Source organism: Solanum lycopersicum, chromosome 9, assembly GCF_036512215.1.
Source record: "Solanum lycopersicum chromosome 9, SLM_r2.1".
Classification (NCBI taxonomy): domain Eukaryota; kingdom Viridiplantae; phylum Streptophyta; class Magnoliopsida; order Solanales; family Solanaceae; genus Solanum; species Solanum lycopersicum.
The window spans coordinates 69,300,635-69,321,725 of record NC_090808.1 but is presented as its reverse complement, the minus strand read 5'-3'; the positions used below and the strand labels follow the sequence as shown (position 1 = coordinate 69,321,725).

Here is a 21,091-nt window from a genome sequence, read left to right as displayed (position 1 = left end):
AATCAAAGTTGGCATTATTTATTTACATTATTTACACATAAGAGGTAAGAGAAAGCAATTTTTTTTATAAAATATTTGTACGTGTATGTATATATATGACTCTTAATATTCTTGCAATTTCACGTCCCAAACAAATATTTAGTTTCATTTAAAATAAAATTTGGACTAGATCATACTTATCCTCTTCAATTAAAAATCTTTATGTATCTTCTTAATATATCATTACACTTATTTAAGAATTCTATTTGTACAAAAACTTCACTTATGATTAACATAAAAACTCTCCTAAGCCAAATAAATCTCTTGCTTTACAACACTATAAAATCCCCACAACACCAACATTCATATTTCATCTAATTATAAAAAATCAAAAAATCGTTGGTATAAACTATGGCTAAGAAAAATTGCCTAGTTACTTTTCTCATTTGCATATTTCTACTTGTTAACTTATGTTTTGCAAGTGAGAAATTTGATTCAACATCTAATGATGAAAGTGATGTTACTAATCCACAAGATAATAATATTGGACTAGATCATTGGCATCCATGGTATCATCCACGTCCATGGCTACGTCCACGTCCATGGCTACGTCCACGTCCACGTCCACATTGGCCAATTGTTCATCCTCCAATGCCTTCTCGTGGTTTTCATCCTAAGTTTCCACCAAAACCGTCTCCACCTAAGAATATTTAAGAATATTTATTGATGGATCGATCAATATCTTATTGATGATTTAATTTTTATTAATTTTCATTTAGTTGAATTTATGTTCCTAGGAATATTGTTTTTGATTTGATTTATATCTTATTGATGATTTAGTTTTTATTAATTTTCAAATAGTTGAATTTCTGTTCGTAGGAATGTCGTTCTTGATTTGATTTATTACGAATAAAATTTGAATTTTATTGTTTTGCACTTTTTGCTGTAGTTTATTAATGTTCTTCTTGTGTGTGAATTAAATTATTTTTTCATTCAAGGTGCTCATATAATATAATATTTGAGCTTTTCTAACATGCCAAAAACAAATATTTAAGGTGTATTAATAGGCCATTTTTTTTTCTTCAATCATATAATTTATATAACATTACGCCATTTTTTTCTCCGAGCATACAATTTATATGACTTTACGTTATTATTAATTTGTTTGTATGTTCTTATTAGTTTTGTTAAAAAAAGAATGAATTGGAGAAAAAATTGATGTTTAATTAATTTATTTTATTTTTGCTAAAAGTCAAAGTAGTGTGTTTGAGAGATGGGAGCAAACTTCAAAATTTCATATCTAAAGTTCATCGTTAATTTATTACTATATAGCCTCTAATTAATAGACTTTTTGATATTTGCATTAATCCATTTGATGTCCGCCACCCTTTCCCTCCTCTTTTAGTTTAGCTGTAAATTGAAAACGTTAAAGTAGACTGTAGCTTATAAATAGAAAGATAAGGCGTTAGCTGACCGACTTGACAGGACCCCCCTTTGCTCTATCTAACTTGGCGTGCGCTCCAAATAAAAAATCACTACAACAAAAGCACAATCATCTCATAATATGTAGTTTTATACTACTAATTAGTGCTATTATCAAAGTTGGCAAGTAACACATTCAAAAATTGATTCTTTAGTGGAGTAATATTATTTTATTATATAATCATGACTAGAATCTAATCTTTGAATAATCCTAAATGGATTTGAGAGATCTCCTTAATCACTCGAGCTAAAAAGTTGATGTGACAGGTCACCTAGCTTGTAATGTATTTTGACTTGTAAAAAAAGCATCATCATATAGTAAACATTTTGTATTCGTATGGTTTTCGAAAAAGATCATACCTCTAGAAATTTAAAGTAAGCAATATATTCTAATACAAAAGGTAATTAGTGGCTGATTTTATGCAAAAAAACACACTATGATTTATATGTCATAGAAGTTAATTAGTCGCTATTTTTTGCGATAATCTATGATTTATAAGACGCATAAAAATAATAACTGAAATGAATTACAATAAAATATTATATCATAAAACGAATTATAATTAAAATATTATATCATATGTTTAATTGTATCGTATCATATGTTTGATTGAAACCACTTATAATTCTAAGTACCACAAAATACTATATTTAATTTATTTTTCTTTGATTTTCAATTGAATATATCAATTGATCCAACCAATTTAACTTCACACGAAATTCTCAAAATTTTATTTCTTAATTTTTCAATTTGTGATTATAATGGAGCCTTAATTAAATTCAAATCACACTATTTGAGAATAACATTTCTACAACGAATTTGAAAGCTATGAGACGTATGCTTAAGTGTGAAATAGTTTCGCCCATCCACCATAACTCAAATAAAAACCTTAACCATAAAATCAAAGTGGTCCTACAATAATTTTTAACAGTCAGATATGACAGGTGTCAGTTTCAGCAAACCGGCAATGACCAGTTTCTAGGTCACCAATTCCCCTTTTAAAAACCTGAAAAACCACCATTAGAAAAAGCTCAAATAAGAAGAGAAAAAACAGTCGGCGCAGTTTCAAAATTTTATGTAAATCACAACAGAAGAAGAAGAAGATGAAGGGAAAAACAGAGAATGATGAAGAAGGAGCAAAAGGGGTTGTGACTCTTGAAGAGCTGAAGAAAAAAATGGCTGATTTTGCTAAAGAAAGAGAGTGGGATCAGTTTCATACACCAAGAAATCTCCTTTTAGCTATGGTTTGTATATACCCATTACCCCTTTTGTAAAAAATGAAGTCTTTTTTGGCTTTCAAGTATGTGGGGTTTGGGTTTGGGTTGGTACATAGTGCAACTTTGTCTTCTGTGGGTTTTTTCTGTTGTCTACATTTATGGGTTTTGTTGTGTATCATGTTTTGAGCCATGAAAATGGTGTCTTTTTCTCTGTGTTTTATGATTTTCTGCTATTCTTGGTGATTTTGCTTTGTTTTCTATTTTTTTTAAGGAAAAGCTGGTGTTTTAATTTTTCTGCTCAATGGGTCAGTCTTTATGCTAGTCTGATTATTTTTTTTGTTTGTTTTGTTTTTCAAGATTGCTACTTTTGTTTATCTCTTAGTAAATGTGTTTTTCCTGTGGAATTAGCAAGATATACACATATACACTCAAACTTGGCTGCAGTTGTTGAAGAATAAGCACTTTAATATTGATAGTGAACGTTTAGATACCTCAACTTATCTTTATTGTGTAGGTTGAACACTCTCAACTTCAAAAAGACTATCTAAATACCTCTAAAATTTATGTATTAGGTGTTCATGACACACAATATCGACAAGTTCGAGCGTTTAGTTGTCACTTGAAATCAAGTTAGCTGATAGTTAGAAGTGTTACTTTTCGGCTGAGGTTAAGTTTAGAAAGTTGGAGTCTTGAAAGATAAAAGAACAATTCTTCTCTAAATTTTCCTTAGACAAAACCATGGAACAAAGAGTTCTGTTTGTTTCATAGAAACTAGAAATGTTTGCCAGTATTGGGTCATTGTGGAGAATTTGGATTTCCAATTTTGTGGAAACCCCAATAAAAAAAAAAGCTTTCTTTTGTTTCCCACCAAAGAAGGCATAGTGCTAATAATCTTTTATATGATTTTATGTTCCCCATTATGTAATTTTAGCTTTGCAGTACTTACATGGAAACTAGTGCAACACTTGCACTAATACTAAAAAATGGACATTATAATAAAAGGCTCATATCAATATTCTTCATTTTATAATGGGCATGTAAAGTTCATATTGAACAAATAAAATTGTACGGAGAGAGTAAATAATACTACTCCTAGTAGTGTAAAAACCACATGTAGTGTCAGTTGTATAGATAAATCATTGGATAAATTACTTGGTGAAGATTAAGAAAAGTGGTATTTTGCTTATTTTGACACACACTTCTAATACGTTATATATGCATTTGTGATGTCGCTCGGACTCTTCAGAAATGTTGGCAAGAGTGTGTCAGATGCTCCTATGCAGGTGTGAATAATTCTGGACTCTTGCCAGATACTCCTACGCAGGTGTGACAATAATTTCGGAGAGTTCGAGCAACATAGTGTATTTGCACAATATTGGCATAAAATGAGTTTATATGGTCAATGAAGATTCATATAGTCGATTCTAAAACTTTATTTTGAATACCAGGTGGGTGAAGTGGGAGAATTGTCTGAAATATTTCAGTGGAAAGGTGAGGTCCCAAGAGGTCTACCAGATTGGGCAGAAAAAGAGAAGCAGCATTTAGGTGAAGAGCTATCAGATGTATTGCTTTATCTTGTCAGGCTTTCAGATATTTGTGGCATTGATCTAGGTAATGCTGTACTCAGAAAACTGGAGCTTAATGCCATTAAATACCCTGTTAGTCTTTGCAAAGGTTCATCAAAAAAGCTTACTCTTTTGAGCAAAAGTACAACCACCACCACCACCACCTCAAGCAGTGAAAATGGTGTGATTAATGATGGTGAATGATCTTTTTTTGATTTAGTAGGTGGTCTATTTATAGGTACTTGCAATGACATCTAATAGTTTTTTTTTGTGCTAAAAGGGGATGTAGAGACATATAGTGTTTGATTTGAAGTAACATGTATCAAGTCAACTAATTTCTTCCTATTTCTAGATTGTTTGGTTTTTTGCTTTATCCATATCCCCTTTGCCTACAGGTTAATACTGTAGAAGTTTAAGACAAATGTGTTGAGATTTGTGTAGTATAATTTTTCGTCATTTGAATTTGTTTGTATGATTTTGACTTGGCAAAAAATAGTTGTTCTTTTAGAAGTGGATTTAAAAATATAAAAGACAAAATGCAGGGAATAGTAGTTCTAAAGATTGTTGTCCTCATTTGTCTATCTGAAACAATCTTTTTACCTTACTTTTGCGGGAGAGGTAGGTATAGTTTGCTTAGATATATTTTTATCATATTCTAGTGTGAAAATGCACTGAATATGTTATTACTTGTACTCATACTTCATATAAATTAAAGAAATGTTTATGTCATCACTGTTAACATCGAGTGTGAGTAAAGCTCTCTATTAACATGTTTTCATACTTGGAGTGATTTTTCCTCTGCTGTTTGTTACTGTAAAAAGATGGGTGACTTGTTTGTATGTGAAACAAATTGTGTGTGGCAAACCAATTTGTCTGACTGAATGAATTGATTTGGTGAGATACTGTGCTGTTGAATAAGTTGGACTGCTTCTGTTGTTTTGTGGAAGGTTTTCATCACTTCAGAGAAAATCCAAAATTGGACTTGTGTCACTAAAAGCATATGACAAAATTGGCACTGTGTGGGGCTAGTAATGACTCTTTGGCCCTTTTATATGTTTTGGCAACCATAACGACCTACTTAGTGTAATTTTACCAATGAAATCGATAGATTCTTGACTTACTCGTGTGTTTGGCAAGTCAAGCCAGAATATGAGAATGTACGACTTGAAATACTGAGAAATCGAATGCAATGCAGCTATAGATAACTATTATTATATGCGAATCTCAGAAAATTTGTCTAAGAAATAGTTTTATCTAATATTTTAAACTTAAAAAGCAAAACAACATCTTGAAAAGCCTAAAAGTAATTTTTGCCAATAAAGAAAGAAAACTAAGGACACACAAATGGAGTTCTTGTTTTTAGCCTTATTTGGAGTAAGGAAAATCACAAGCTTTCCCATAAAGTTTATTCCAAAAAAAAAATCACCAAGAATAGCAGGAAATCGTAAAGCAGAATGAAAAATACCCTATTTTTGTGTTTATAAAGCATATAATATAATATCAACATGAAATGACAAAAACCTGTCAATGTGCACAGAAAACAAAAAAAACAACACATTGGACAAAGTTGCACTATGTACCAACCCCACCCTAATACTCTCCTCGCTCGATCTATCTAATTTATATGATACGATTAAATTTTTTAGAGTCAATTAATTTTTTAAATTTATTTTAATAATTTTTAAATAAGTGTATAAGTTTAAGTTTACGCTCAAATTTTAAACTTTTAATTGGTGACACTTAATGTACCTCATTCTGCAAAACAAACTAAAGAGGTTTCTTGGAGAATTAAACTGACTCCTCCAATACTTTTTTTGTTGGACCATTTGTGGTTCAGGACGTGGAGTTAGTAGTCTCTCAATAAGTTTGTTGTATGTATATGTATATCGAGCTAATTTATTAAAATTATATTTTAAATAAATAATTAGGTGTGTAAATTTTTGTGAAAATGACCTAACTTTTCAAAAAAATATTTTATTTATATAGATATAATGGACTGTTTAAAGTTACAAATAATACAGTAATTTAACAATTAAAATGAAGTAATACTTTTAATTATGAATATTATAGTAATTTAACTCTCGAGTTAACCATCTAAATTTTTGTTTATTATTTGACAAAATGTGTTTTATGCCTTAAAAAAATGCTTTCAAAGGTTGATGGTACTCTGTATGGTAAAAAGCCCTAACAGTGTAATCGCCATTCTCCTAAGATTCTTCTGATTTCAGGTAATTCTTATAAACAATCCCTAAAATCTTTGAGTTATGGTTTTAGCAATTTGTTTTAAGTCACTTGAATTAGTAAAGACTCAAACTTTGCGGCAATGGGTAATACTCTTTGTTTCTTGATTTTTCTGCCCCTTGTTGATTTTTGTGGATTTAGCTTTCTTGAGGTTATGATAAGTCACTTGAATTAGTAAAGATTCAAACTTTGTGGTAATGGGTTCTGTAATTTATCTCTTGATTTTCTTTCCCCTTGTTGATTTTTGTGCATTTAGCTTTCTGAAGGTTATGCTGAGTCACTTGAATTACTAAAGAATCAAACTTTGTGGCAATGGGTCTTGTAATTTGTTTCTTATCTTCCTTAGCCTTGTTGATTTTTGTGGATTTGAATTTGTAAGGATTCAAACTTGGTGGCAATGATTCTGTATTTTAATCCTTTAATTTCCTTCCCCTTGTATATTTTAGTGGATTTAGCTTTCTGAAGGTTATGCTGCTAGTTTATCTATAGGTTATATGATTGTAACGTATCGCAGATGGAATCTGAAAATGCTCGACCAAAAGCTAGTGTAATCTGAACTAATTTGGTTATTCTGTGGTCGTATTGTCGTGTTTTACTGGAAGTATCTTTTGTGTGTTGTACTCATCTAATGTTGTGTTGTGTTGTGCTTATCTGATGTTAGCTAGTAGTAATCTGATAAGAGGATCTTTTCGGGTTACGACATGCTCATTTGTTGATTTAGCCCATTTAACTGACATAGTTTCAGCTCAACCCCATTAATTTGACACCCCTTAATGTAAGTTATAGTCGAGTTATGTTAATGCGAGAGAAAAGGAAAAGGAAAAGAAGAAACCTTTTCACTTATTTGCTACTAATTAAAGAGGTAGTAAGCCTTTCAAGATAACAGTAATGAATATTTCAACTTATTCAATTCTTACATGTGAGTTGAGTGGAATATTTTCTATTCCTAGTTGCGGGTGGTGTTAAGAGAATATGCGACTAAACTGCAGAACTGGGTGGAAGGATACAATTTAAACATGTTCCGGGGTAGCTAAATGTGCAGTTTATATTTTCTCACACAGAGAGACTGTTAATTGTTACTTTACGAAGTTTACTAGAACCATAGTTATACTTACGTGTTTTAATCAATTTTTTCAGATTTTGAGGGTTGTTCATTAGGCCATCAATGCGTTTGAATGCGGATAGGTGATCAGATACCTTTTAAAACTTACTAACCAGCTGAAACCATGACCAGTAGGAGTATCAGAATCTTTTTTATGTCATTTTCTAATCCCTCTACTCTAATTCCAAATCCAAGTCTCCGCTGTTTTTGCACTAACACAACAACTGTAAAAAGAAAATCTCAAGTTCAATATCCTCTACAATTCCAAGAAAAATCTCCCCAAAGAAATCTCATTGCAGTGTCATGTCTTCTAAAAAAATATGGTTTTCCAGCTCTAGAACTTACTAATTTTCTCAAGAAGAATCGTCGTTTACTAAATCTAGACCCCGCCAAAATTGAAAATTCCCTTAAGATTCTATTATCCTTGAAACCATCTCAAGAATTCCTTGTATCCATGATAAGTAGTTGTCCCAGGGTTCTAGAATATGATGCTATAAAGAAATGGGAAGGATGCATGCGAGGATTCGAAGAAGGGTCCAATTTATCCTCCTTGGCTATTCGGAATATTCTGGAGGTCTCAATGAAATTTGAACTAGATTATGATTGTGTTTTGGGGTCTTTGAAATGTCTGAAGGATTTAGGGGTTAGTGATATTACTCTAAATAAGGTTTTGGAGACGCATCCCATGGTAATTACGATGTCTGCAGACAAGGTTCGTGACAGTTTTGAATTTGTCGTTGATGCCTTTGGGATTGGCAATGTTGAATTCGATCGCATTCTCCGTGTCTATCCGGCTGTTTTGGTCTATGGATTTCAAAATAAGTTTAAACGATTGCTTGATGAATTTAGAGCTCTGGGTTTTAACATGGAGGTGGTTAAGAAACAGCTTCTGAGAGATCCTAGAATTCTTGCATTTGAATTTGGGGAGTTATCGCGGTGTTTGGAGCTGCTTAAGAGTTTGAAATGTAGGGAAGCTATTAAGAAGGATATTTTTCAAGATGGGGCTTTTAAGGCTGGGTATGAGGTGAAACTAAGGGTTGATTGCTTGCGCAATCACGGGATAACCTTAAGGGATGCTTATTCTGTGTTATGGAAAGAGCCGAGAGTGATACTTTATAGCTTAGATGATGTTGAGAGGAAGATTGAGTTTTTGTTGCACGTGATGAAATTTGATATTCAATGTCTTGTTGAAGTTCCTGAGTACCTTGGGGTGAATTTCGATAAACATATTCTACCAAGATTCAAGGTAATTGACCACTTAAGATCAATAGGAGGACTTGGTGATGAGGTGGGGTTGAGAGAGTTGATTAAACCGAGTAGAGTGAAATTTTATAATCTATATGTAAAGCCTTATCCAGAGTGTGAATCAATGTATGCAAGATTTTCAAGAGATACTGAAGCGAGAAGTCAACATCCAGTGGGGATGTGGAAGCTTTTCATACCACAAAATAACCCAAAGTCCAGAGTAGATATAATGAACATTAAGTCGTATATGGATTCGCTGGCTTGAAATATGGATTCTTCCTCTAATTTCTACCCGAACTTGCATCTACATAGCATTCTCTTGGAAGATCCTTTTCCGAGGTACATTTCTCATCCTTATTCATATGCTTTTTAGTTTTCAATTGTTATAAAATTTCATGTTGCAGCAGCATGCAATCTTTCTACAATCCCTTTACTTATATATTTTCTTTTGGAATTTCTTGTACGCTGGCTATGTGACACATTTGGAATTTCTTAGATGGTGGGGCATCATCTCAATATGTATATTACAGACAGCAGTGGTAGCTCTTACAGGGAATAATAATAATATAGCAGTTTTGCCATCATTGGTTTGCAGCTTTAATGGTCTTCTGCATCTCCATATTTGTGGCCTCGTTTGCACTTTGTATCATTAGAAGTAGTTATAAAACAATAGATAACAAAACAATAAAAGGGATAGCCCAGTGCACAAATCATCCTGCATTAGCAGGGTCCGAGAAAGGGTTGCATCCCAAGGGTATGATGTAGATGGTCTACCTAATGTACACGTGATAAAACAATAGATTGTTATGTAGAGAAAAGGAAGATTTCCAGATTGTTGATATATGATCTTATACAAGTGTGCCTCTTGAAAATCTGAAATCTCAATGTGTTCTTTTGGGTTATTCAGGATTTTGCTGACAACTAAATTTCTTCATCTTGTCAGACTTTCTGATATTTGTGGAATTGATCTTGGTGAAGCTGCACGTGAGTTAGCTAGCTGCAGGAGGCACCTGAACTCGAAGCTATGATCAGATCCAATCGGCCTATTCGACCAAACCTCAGAACTTAGAATGGCTGGCCTTCATCAGTAATCGGTCAAGGCAGTGCTCTTTTACAGTCTCTCATGGTGTTGTAAGAGTGTAATCACTCTCTATGCCATGTCAGCACATACGGTGTGATAAATCCATTCCCGGCTAGTTCAGAGGGGTAATTGGACGCGTAGAAAATGTAAAGAGTAAAACATAGTGAACAACTTGTTTATGTTTTCTTGTATGCTGTATGAACTAAGCAGCTCATGTACAGTACTCATGCTTGATAGTAATAAAAAGTACAGTTAGACAAAATCACTATCTGTACCATCTGCATAATAAGAGGACCTCAACCTTGAACAAATTTAACAAGAAAGCAGTTGCAAATTCTGGAAACAACGGAAAATCGCGAAAAAAATAACTGATCAAGTTTAACATGGGTAGCAATGTACCAAGAAGTTGCATGAGTTCATGTTATCATGTCTATTAAGATGATTTGCTGGGTTGCAGTCATATGTGTTTTAGCTTCTGGGAACTATATCTGAAGAAATGTGTTTCTAAACATGTTTGTTTATACATTTTTTGAAGTAGTTTTAGTGTTCTGTACAAAGCCTGCACAACTTGAAATAACGATCCATCTGAACTTCTCCGTTAACTTTAGATTGGGGTTGTACGTGCATTTTGACTCATGGTACACGTTCTAGGACTCGTTGCAGAGCCCTTTTTATTCCTTCTTGATCAAGTGATGTTGTCAGTTGTATTTCTTGCACCTGATCATTAACAATCGTTTCAGATTCACTAGTATGGGACGTTGTAGAAAAGGAAACGTATGAGGTAAAAGATGATAACCTGTCTTCCAGCCCGAGCAAGTAGAGTAAACTGATCCCCAGTAGCTGGTGCCTATTAGATGACATAACAGAAAAGGTTGGAAATCTATTGTGCATGAATACTGTGAATCATATCATATATGGTTTATGTTTGACAACTTACATTCGACAACCAAAGCTGTAAGTCCTGTGAAACAACTCGTTTCTCAAATCCTTGTCGACTGATTAGAATATCGTATATGCTATTGAACAAAAGAACAGAACTTGTTAGGTATGCTTCAATAATCATGTGAATTAACCAAAAAATTTCCATGTATAATCGTTCATCATGCTTCATTTGTGTAGATAATGGAACATACAATTGTCCCGTAAACATAATAGTATATGAAAAACTGAAATTATCTGGTCTAGTGAAATCTTCCGTTATGTCAAAAATTAAACTTCAATCATACCCGTCTTCTTGCATTAATTCCTCAATTATTGTTTCAAGCCCGGGAAGAGGCTCAATAACCAAGCTGCCATTCGAATCCAAGGAATTTTTATGGACGGATGCATCCTGCAAAAGTGTGGCATTTGTCAGTAACAGTATTATGCATCTTTAGCAAAATTTAGGTTTAATGAAGGAGGCAAACATGAAATTGGACCATTTGCATGGCTCACCTTATGAATTACTTTATCCAGAGTTTCCAGCAGAGGATCTTCCTCCAATTGTTTAATTGACAAGGTAATCCTAGATTTTTCCCTGTAATGTGTTCTCACTTATTATGGGAAGTGACCGGAGAAAATATAAATATAAATAAGCAAAACAATCACTGCCTTATTGTTCATTACATTGCAGATGGAGTAGTTCTTTGTTTTGTAGAAAAAAATATTGAATTTTTTTCAAATACATTGTGGTTCGATTCACCATAGTAAAAGAAAAAGTTATTTCGACGAATCACAAAGGTAGAGAGTGAGTATCGCAGATCATTTTATGGCTAAGAAGTTTCCCATATACATGATTAAAAAAATGGCCATCCATCTTTCTAAGCCAACAGGTGATCTGTTTGAACTATAAAGAAGAATCTGCTAATGGTATTAGAGGACACGTCCATATAAGCACGATTATGAGAAAATTACCTGTCAATATTTATGATTTTAACCCTCACATCGTCTCCTTCTGTGAGGATGTCTCTGACATCATGAACTAAATCCCAAGACACTTCTGAGACATGGACAAGCCCAGTGAGATGATAAGATCCTACATCACATGGTAAAATAGAAATTAGTTGACACGGAGATTGAAATGAGTAACCCGAGTAGTCAGGCTTAAAATACGACCCAACAGGCAAGTCTGTCTCTTAAGAAAGTACCATCTGGGAAGCGTAGATGAACAAAAGCACCATAATCCTCAACTGAACCGACCTTTGCTTGATAAGTATCACCTACATTTATTTTATTAGAAAACTTCAACCAGCTAGCTTCCTTTTCAGAGAATATCAATCTTCGTCTGTCCTCATCAGCTTGGATTACCTGACAGTAGTCTCGAAGGTTAACTGATGTTGGAATCATAAAGGAAAGTAGAGGAAGAACACAATTAACTTCAGTAACACTAAACATTTCTTAGTTCTAAGATCTATTGGGGAGAAAAATTGGTAATTGAAATCGAAGTTGGTTAGTGGGCAAAAAAATTTGTGCATTAAGTTTCAGTGTAAAGACGGGATACGTTTTCTTTTAAATGATGAGAGAACCTGTGATTGCTCTGCAAGTTAGAAGTCGCTATATCATATGAGATCTACAAAAATGTAGTTTTACTTGCTTGAAACTTTACAACATTTTGCAACCCGTAAGCACTAGATATTATAATGTGGCATCTAATTCTACAATGATAGGGGAATGTTTGTACTTTAGATGAGAAAAAGTTCAAGAATAGAAGAAGTAATGAGGATCAGTACCTTCACAGAGAGGACAGAACCGGTCAAGTCCCTCGCAATCTCTTGAATAGTCTTTTGTGGTTCTACAAAAAGTAAGGGTAACAAGAAAGACAGATAAACCCTCAGTAAGTATGCATATATTACCATAACTTCTATGTAGAAACATGTGATACATTAATCAACCTATGAAGCTTAGAAATATCAAGGATCAGCACAAAATGGTGATTTGAAACGAAAAATAAGCTGTAAAGGTGAACTTAGTACCTTTACAAGAGTGATAAGGGCTCATCTGTGGGAAGGGCAGAAAACCCACGAGAGAATAAAATCGAATCAGCAAACCACCACCATTGAAGCCTTCAACCTTGCCCTCAAATATCAGTCCCCTCTCACTGTATGTCCTTGCTGCTTTCCAATCAGCAGACTTCTAATACTTTGTAGTAAAGGAGTACTATATTACATACGCTTCAAACCACAATAATCTAAAGGGAAGTGTAGAACAAGGTAATGCATATATTATAGTGCTGAATCAAGTTAGTCAGCAATATGAAAAGAAATACAGATGGTAAAATCTTTAGAATATATTCATCACCAATGCGAAGGCCAATCACCTTGCAGCTCAAAAACTCCAAAGATACATGACATATATATCAGGATCCATTTGATCTAGCTGAATTTTATCTTTCCAAAGATATTTGCATAAGTAATATGGAACTGAAGCCATAATCAGGCCCTAAACAACACTACTTGGATATATCTACTGCATAACCAACAAAACTTTGTCTGAACCATGATTATTTTTAAAAAGTCCTTAGATTCAACATGCTGGGACTTTTAACAAGTTCACTCCAAGACCTCTCAATTCTAACTCCGCTAATCCAACCGCAGTCCAAGTCAATCTATTTTATCCATTCAGCTGTGTCTACCACTCTTCTGCATTCTCTTGATTCATTGGATGTATTTATTAACAAAGTAAACCCTGCTTAACCACCCACTCAGATGATGAAAGGATGTTCGTCATGAGAGCATCATAATGGAGAAAACAATTGCATTTATCAATGACTGTCCTTTTAAAAAAATTAACACCCATCCACAAGCAATATAGGAAGTCTATAAAGGCTTAAGCTAGCGTTTGACCTGGGAGTAGCTTTCAAAAAAATATATATTCAAATATCTGTTTGGCCACGAAATTTGATCAATTCAAAAATCTGATCTTCAAATATTTTCAAGATTCTTGGGACTTTCCATCACAAAACTTCAAATTTCAAACTTTTTTCAAGTGAAATGCATGTTAAAACACAACTTCAAATTCCAAAAATCCCAACTTCAAAAACTCAAATTTTTCAAGTTGCAAATTTGCAAAATGTTCACAATGCAAATACGAATAAAGGGTCTCACCCGAGCTGGTTTGATCTCATCAGGTGACAAAGATAACTGATCATCAACTCCATCAATCTTAGCATTACCAGTAGTAGAAACTGAAACTCTAGGGCTTAACAAAGAACCCCTTTTCACCAAACAACCACTCCTAGAAAAATTCATATGCAATGGGCTTGAATTCACTGAAAAACAACAAAACTGATGAGTAGAAGCAGCTATATCACTTGTAAACAACTGTGAAAGATACCCAATGCCTCCTGAAACTATGCCCATTGCTGCAACAGACATTATCAGTACTAATCTAATAATCAAGATTTGGACAGAGATTGAAAAAAGATTGAATTTTGAGAGATGGGGTGGAGTTAGTTTTGCGAATTGGAAGCTTTTTTCATGGTTTTGGGAAATTTGGGTTGTGTGGATTTGGGTAGAGACTGACGTGTGAAGAAGAAGAACACATTTGTTCTGAGATGTTTTGGTTCATCCATGTGTCATCCTGTGGGTCCCATTTGTGGGCCCATCATCTATCATTTGGATAATTTATTGTCAATCACTTGTTGAAAAATGTCTAACTATATGCTCAATTAATTCATATTAATCCAATATTATGTTTAATTCGAAGCTTTAATGTAGACATTAAATATTAAGCAAGTGGTAAAAGAAGTTCATGTATAAATGAGGTTTGAAGAGGATAATATATGAAATTCGCTCATATTTTTATGGATCAAAAAATTAGTTTTAATTAATATTTAATTTGATATATAAAAGAAAAATTCAAAGTATGCTATTATAAAAATATGACAAATGCCAAATAACAAGATACAAAGTATGTAAGTGAAACAATATGCAATAATATACATAAAACAAGAATAACGTGATTACTAAATAATACTATTAATTAAGAGAAATTTAGATAAAACTTATGAGAAAAGGGTACAATTATCTACTAACAATTTAATTTAATTTCCGACCTTATTTTTTTTTGGTAAAATTTTATCCTCAATAAACTTAAATTGCGTGAATAATTGCATTTCCCCCTACCTTTACTGCATTCATAAGGTAGTTCTTTAGAATTAGAGAGTAATGCACAAGTGCAATCTAGTTAAATTATTTTTAAAATAAATAAATAACCATTTAAAACTTTCACGTTTAGAATATGAAAGTGAAAAAAATCAAAATATTAGATGATTGTGGTTGGTACACAAAGAAAATTGGAATTGGAAATTAAAATATATTAGGCAATAGAATCAATTTCAATGAAAAATAAGATGTAGAAAGTAAAATTGTAACGAGGTTGGCTACGGATAATTTCTGGAGAAATGGAAGTAGAGTGAAAAAAGCATTGGATCCAAAATGTTGACTACTTTGCGTATGATACGATTATAATTTATCGAAAATATAACCTTAAGTAAAAGATTATAATTGTATGAAATAAAATGTTATTTTGGTTATCACTCTTTATCATCAATTATAGTATTTTTTTTTTATAGTTTCTTATTCTTCGATTTCTATTATTATATCTCATAAATATTGAGTATTACACTATTTTATAATAATTACTTTTTTCCCTCCTAAATTTATTTATCATGCTTTCTTTAACTTAATTTTTTCTAATCTCTCAACATCCTCTCCATCCACCTTCTCGTATACAAATAAATTACATACATTCTATACTCTTCGAATCACGGTTATCGAAACCATCGAAGGATTGAATATAAAATCAAAGGAAGAATAATAATTTTGTCGGTGAAATCAAAACCCATTTCTTAGGTAAAAGGAAAACATAGAAAAGAGGAAAAAGTGGCGCATTTCCTGGCACAATGCCATAAAATTTATTACTACTATTATTATTGCAACAACACATGCCGTAGCTCAAGGTCCACTCGTTATCAATTCTCCTTTTTTTTTTTTTTTTTAATTTTCTCCCACAACCCATCTTCCATTTTCTCTCAACATCCCAAAAAAAAAAAAAAATCTACTAAAAAAAAGTTTTGACTTGAAATGGATTCATCAGATGATGATGTTGAAGAGTACCTTTTCAAGATTGTAATAATAGGGGATTCAGCAGTTGGTAAATCAAATTTGTTGTCAAGATATGCAAGGGATGAGTTTAATTTGCATTCTAAAGCTACTATTGGAGTTGAATTTCAGACCCAAGTTCTTGAAATTAATGGGAAAGAAGTTAAAGCTCAGATTTGGGATACTGCTGGACAAGAAAGGTTTAGAGCTGTGACTTCTGCTTATTATCGTGGTGCTTTTGGTGCACTCCTTGTGTATGATATAAGTCGGAGGAGTACTTTTGAAAGTGTTACTAGATGGCTTGATGAGCTCAATAGTAAGTTTTTTCTCATACACCCCACCCCCTTTTTAGTTTTTATAACAAAGATTGAAACTTTTGCTGGTTTTTTTAGATGTACTATTCATTGACTGCTTATCAAAACACAAAGATCACTATGGTTTAAGTAGTAAAAGGGGACAACTGATAGTTGATGTGTGTTTAGTTCATGTTGGAAACTTGCACATAGAAACTATTTGATTGTTCAGTTATGAAACTAAAAAAAAAGGATGTTTTATGTGTGTTTTTGACCGTGGTGTATGAGTTAGTTTGCTTGTGGTTCTAGATTAACGTGACGAGATGTTTGCTACCTCCCACCAATATAGTGTAGCTATAGCGTAACTTTGTCATCCGAGGCATGAGAAGAAATCACCTATTATATCTCAATTTAGTTCATTGGGCACTTCCAGACCTCACGTGTGGGATTATATTGGATATGGTGTATGTTGTATGTATTAGTTCATTGAGAAATACGTCATATCCTTGGGTGCTAGGAAAGATATTAACTTTTTTTTATAATGGTGATGTGCATGTTAGCTTGTTGTGTACCTTGATTAACTCTTTATAGGTATCTACTATCTCCCGACAACATTTCGTAGTTATAGGATAACTATTATGTCGACAGAGACATGAGAACAAATCAAAGGAACTTTTTTTTATAACTGTGATGTTCACACTAGCTTGTTATGCACCTCCATTAACTCTGCTAGGTATCACTGTGATGTACCATGCTAGCTTGTTAAGCACCTCAATTGACTCTTCTAGGTACTCGCTTGGACAAATGAAAAGAAATCGCGTAGAAACGTCACATTTAATTATATAATTTGATAATATGCCATGATGTCTTTCAAAATGTCATATTGTTAGCAAGGTCTTAGATGAGGGCAAGAATTCTTGCTCACCTAATTTATGAACTCCATGAGAAATCATTTTCACAATTGTTGTGGATCCATAAGTTCTCGTGAAACTGGCGTTTTACTAGTACGTCTTACTTGTTCATTATTTTTATATTAAATGGAACATGTTTTTCATGCTAACTATACATTCTGTAGCATTGCTAGTTCAATGTACTAGATCTGCATCTTCATCTGCGATGTGTCAAAGTTCTTTGAACTTTATGGAAGAAGTAAAACTGATATGATATCAAGAATTCACCAAACTTTAGATTGCAAGATCTTTTTTTTTCTTTCAAAATGTGTTGAAAAACGCACAAGTTACAAAAAGATAGGAATAATCCTTATATTTCACGTTGGTTCATCTGAACTGCTATCATTAAGGGTTGAAATTGTTTCAGCAGTGTTGCATATTTGTCAATTGCTAACATGGATGTATAGATGACATGTCAAATTAATTGTATCTCAACTCTGGGAGGAGAACATTAGTAACGTACCAAAGTATAGTTGTAAAATAGAAGAAGACAATGGGGCATGCAGTTTGATAACAACAGTCGGATAATGGAAGATACAAAAATGTATGTACCATTCCCCACGTCCCAAAGTCAAACATGAATATGCCGCTAACTAAGATTGTCTTTGATATAGTAAAGAGAACATTTTTTATATGGAAATAAGTTAATTTATAAGGTTAACCTTACCAATTTCAAAAAAAGAAGAAGTTAATTCATAAGGTTTGTTAAGTAAATTGTAAAGATTGTCAAGGCCATATAAACAAACCATCAGGCCATTCCCCAACCAATGTCGGACTTTATCCACTCTAACACCCCCTTCACCTCCAAACCCAACCGCATTGTAGACCAGGAGCCCAAATGGGGATTGACCTGACTCGGATATCGTGCAATTCATATGGTATGAAGAATAACTTGTATATTACTTAAAGTGTATAATGATATAAATACATGAATAGAATAAGATTATGGTAACTAAATATTCAAATTCCTGAAGATCAGCTATATTTATTCTATATACATTACTATTATTCAGATTCTGCTGCATAAATTAAAAAAATCTTATATTATCTATATACATTATTATTCAGATTCTGTAACATAAATGAATAAATCTTATATTATCTATTTACATTATTATTCAGATTCTGTAACTTAAAGAAAAATAATCTTTAATATGTATATCTAATCTAATAAATATTGAAGTTGAAATCTAAGTCATTTTCAGGACTTAAAATAATTTACTATATTTTCATGTAATTAAGTGGACCACATAAATTCCCCTTGAGAGGCAGCTATATAAACCATTCTCCTTCTTCTGTTTTTGCTTACTGATTCTTCTATATACACAAAAATACAAAAAAAAAATCCTTCCGTTGCACCTAATATGGAAGAAAGGCGGTGGTCCTTTCGAGATGAGGTACGTTATTGGGGTTTGAGGAAGACGTTATGGTAGAAGTACACGGCTGAGATCAGAGATCCCAGCCAGAGGTGTATCCACTGGCTTGGGACTTTCGATACGCCAGAGAAAGCTGCTAGGGCTTACGATGCGGAGGTGAGGCTGTTCTGGCTACAAGGTCATCAACTAATTTCCTGAGGATAACCTCCAAAACACCAACGAGTTTCTCAAGATGCTTAATCTTAAGAATGTCGGTGATAATAATAGTTATTCCAATCATATCCTCTCAAATCTGAGAATCTTTGGTGTTATGGTGGTTATCCTCAGGAAAATTAGGGACGGCCTTCTAGCCTCGAAACAACCTTGCCGCCGCATCATAAGCTCTTGCTGCTTTCTCTAATGTAATAAAGGTTCCACTGTTCCAAGCTAGTGCTTCTTCTCTGACTGATCTCTGATATCGCACTTTTCCCATGACATCTTCCTCACACCCCTATATCGGCAATATCGCACCTCATCTGAGAGAACCACTGTCTTTCTTCTGCTTCATTTGGAAAACGGGAGGAATATTATTATTATTTTTGTAGAGAGAAGAACCAGTGGGCAAAAACAGAAAGATGTCATGGAAAATAAGAGACTTAGAAATGTAACATGTGGTGAAAATACATAATATTTTTGTTAAGAGATTAGGATAAATGAATTTGTTTCTAATTTTGATCATTGATATTGACATCTACATTCAAATCTCTCTATAATAGTCATCCTCTTATAGAAAAGTTTGACTTTAATTGAGAATGTGGTATTCAATTGTACCTTAGGACTTAGGTTGGAAATGAGACGGGGAAAATGCAAATGTGTGTCTATTCTACTTATTTTGAATTTTCTTAGTATTGGGTGTTCATGTGAAAGATTGCTTTTTGTTCTGTAATTAGTCAATGTTCAATTGGTAAATACCTAGAATTTCTTGAGGGTCTTCATCTCCGAGCAACTAGGATCTAGTTTTCAAGAATATTGTGTGTCTTGTTATAAGAAATATCGTCGATCCATTAGTTCTAATATGAGCATAATATTTGGTGCTTTAGTAGTGTATGTTTTATTTGCCTCTTACTCTCCAATTTTTGTTCCTAAATATTCCCTTCTTTTTTTTTTGGAATTTTGGGGTAAATATAGCATGTTCTTTGTTCGCCTACGGAAAATGTCTAATTGCTTGCATATGCAACATTTGAACTGATGGTTCAAGCATTGCTACTTAATTGTCTTGGATCTGCATCTTCACTCGAACATGTGGCGAAATTCCTTGAACCTTTTGGTAGAATAAGAAGTAAAAGGGATATAGGATATCAGTATTGAGCCCGAATGCGCGTAGCTAAAGATGGACAGTCTTTCTCGAATGTGTTGAAACGTGTACTTCAGACTGTCCAAATTAGCCATTTCTTTGATTCTATTGCTGTTGTCTAAGTAAAAAGAAAATATTAGGCAGATTGAATTTTCATTATGAATTTAATATAATCCGTAAAAAACATTTAGAAAGACAAGTTAATTTGCTATCGGTTCGGGCAGACGTACTCAGCTGGTTCAAATAGAAATTATGATTGTTTATATGCTAGCTCCTCTACTTTTGATTCGTAATTTGATGCACAATTGAAGACGTCACGAACTGTATATATAAGGGAATGTAGTCATTACTAACTAACAAGTGAATTTTCCATTCTCTACTTCGGTTGAAACTTTCTGTCAGTCTCGTGATTTTTGTTCTATTTCACATAATAATGTATGTGTCTGAGGCAGCAGAATTACTAAACTTTTGAAATCTGATGAACCATGCAGCCCATTGTGATACAACAGTCGCGAAGATGCTGGTAGGAAACAAATGTGATTTGGACAACATTAGAGACGTTAGTATTGAAGAAGGCGCGAAGCTTGCAGAAGCAGAAGGATTGTTCTTCATGGAGACATCCGCGTTGGATTCTACAAACGTTAATAAGGCTTTCGAGATTGTTATCCGTGAAATCTATAGCAATGTCAGTCGAAAGGTCTTGAATTCGGATTCCTACAAGGCAGAGTTATCTATTAACAGGGTAAACCTTGTAAAAGACGACGGAGAAGGATCGAAACGATCTTGGAGCAGTTGTTGCTCAAGATGAACCATGTCTTAACTGGTTATACATTTTGTTATTGTTAGCTCAAGATTAAGAGATTTTTCAGTATTCATTCAATTCAGTAACACAGTGAATTGTATAAATCTCTCTTAACTCTGATTGAGCATATGTATTCTCACTTTTAAGTTTTATTACTCTTAAACGATAAATTGTTTGATTCGATGTAAACATCAGGTACGAGGAACTATTTTTTATGGAGACATATTTATTTTTAGCAGACTACATGTTTCTCAAGTATTTTATTTGAAAGTTGTTTACATGTCTGAATTGTGCACTTCAAGTTCACTTTATCAACCAATATTTGACTTCTTTAATCTCCACAT

At 33.3% G+C, this 21,091-nt stretch overlaps 4 protein-coding genes across 7 annotated transcripts; 3 read left to right on the top strand and 1 right to left on the bottom strand.

Moving 5' to 3' along the window:
• The first annotated feature begins 2,478 nt into the window (after positions 1-2,478).
• On the top strand, positions 2,479-4,803 carry LOC101266563 (uncharacterized). The gene is made up of 2 exons (XM_004247969.5): positions 2,479-2,706; positions 4,128-4,803. The coding sequence occupies exons 1-2, from the start codon at positions 2,566-2,568 to the stop codon at positions 4,446-4,448; spliced, it is 462 nt and encodes a 153-aa protein (XP_004248017.1). The 5' UTR covers positions 2,479-2,565; the 3' UTR covers positions 4,449-4,803.
• A 1,533-nt stretch (positions 4,804-6,336) lies between these two features.
• LOC101266869 (transcription termination factor MTERF15, mitochondrial) lies at positions 6,337-10,175 on the top strand. 3 transcript variants are annotated; one of them, XM_019215695.3, is made up of 3 exons: positions 6,337-6,472; positions 7,623-9,171; positions 9,776-10,175. In XM_019215695.3, the coding sequence occupies exon 2, from the start codon at positions 7,712-7,714 to the stop codon at positions 9,095-9,097; it is 1,386 nt and encodes a 461-aa protein (XP_019071240.1). In that variant the 5' UTR covers positions 6,337-6,472; positions 7,623-7,711; the 3' UTR covers positions 9,098-9,171; positions 9,776-10,175. The 3 variants fall into 3 exon arrangements, with proteins under 3 accessions (XP_019071240.1, XP_010326950.1, XP_010326949.1); XM_010328648.4 differs by having other exon boundaries at positions 6,465-6,571; XM_010328647.4 differs by lacking the exon at positions 6,337-6,472 and having other exon boundaries at positions 6,847-9,171.
• Positions 10,176-10,247: 72 nt separating this feature from the next.
• LOC101267163 (uncharacterized) lies at positions 10,248-15,727 on the bottom strand. Of its 2 annotated transcripts, none has more exons than XM_004247971.5 (10): positions 13,996-15,727; positions 12,865-13,024; positions 12,622-12,683; positions 12,040-12,199; positions 11,807-11,927; positions 11,348-11,429; positions 11,140-11,243; positions 10,851-10,929; positions 10,710-10,760; positions 10,248-10,630 (listed from the first exon to the last, which is right to left on the bottom strand). In XM_004247971.5, exons 1-10 carry the CDS (start codon positions 14,263-14,265, stop codon positions 10,547-10,549), a joined length of 1,173 nt encoding a protein of 390 aa, XP_004248019.1. In that variant the 5' UTR covers positions 14,266-15,727; the 3' UTR covers positions 10,248-10,546. The 2 variants fall into 2 exon arrangements, with proteins under 2 accessions (XP_004248019.1, XP_010326951.1); XM_010328649.4 differs by having other exon boundaries at positions 12,865-13,030; positions 13,996-14,403.
• Positions 15,728-15,857: 130 nt separating this feature from the next.
• On the top strand, positions 15,858-20,990 carry LOC101267450 (ras-related protein RABA5c). Its single transcript, XM_004247972.5, has 2 exons — positions 15,858-16,309; positions 20,437-20,990. The coding sequence occupies exons 1-2, from the start codon at positions 15,976-15,978 to the stop codon at positions 20,751-20,753; spliced, it is 651 nt and encodes a 216-aa protein (XP_004248020.1). The 5' UTR covers positions 15,858-15,975; the 3' UTR covers positions 20,754-20,990.
• The last annotated feature ends 101 nt before the right edge of the window (positions 20,991-21,091 follow it).

Bases quoted from the DNA above. Each gene is read 5' to 3' on its own strand.
- LOC101267450 (XM_004247972.5), top strand. From the start codon at position 15,976: ATGGATTCATCAGATGATGATGTTGAAGAGTACCTTTTCAAGATTGTA. The intron at 16,310-20,436 runs GTAAGTTTTTTC...TGAACCATGCAG, and splicing joins ATGGCTTGATGAGCTCAATA to CCCATTGTGATACAACAGTC.
- LOC101267163 (XM_004247971.5), bottom strand. From the start codon at position 14,265: ATGTCTGTTGCAGCAATGGGCATAGTTTCAGGAGGCATTGGGTATCTT. The intron at 12,200-12,621 runs GTACTGATCCTC...GACTACTGTCAG, and splicing joins GTTCTGTCCTCTCTGTGAAG to GTAATCCAAGCTGATGAGGA. The intron at 11,244-11,347 runs GTGAGCCATGCA...ACACTTTTGCAG, and splicing joins TGGATAAAGTAATTCATAAG to GATGCATCCGTCCATAAAAA.
- LOC101266563 (XM_004247969.5), top strand. From the start codon at position 2,566: ATGAAGGGAAAAACAGAGAATGATGAAGAAGGAGCAAAAGGGGTTGTG. The intron at 2,707-4,127 runs GTTTGTATATAC...TTTGAATACCAG, and splicing joins GAAATCTCCTTTTAGCTATG to GTGGGTGAAGTGGGAGAATT.
- LOC101266869 (XM_019215695.3), top strand. From the start codon at position 7,712: ATGACCAGTAGGAGTATCAGAATCTTTTTTATGTCATTTTCTAATCCC.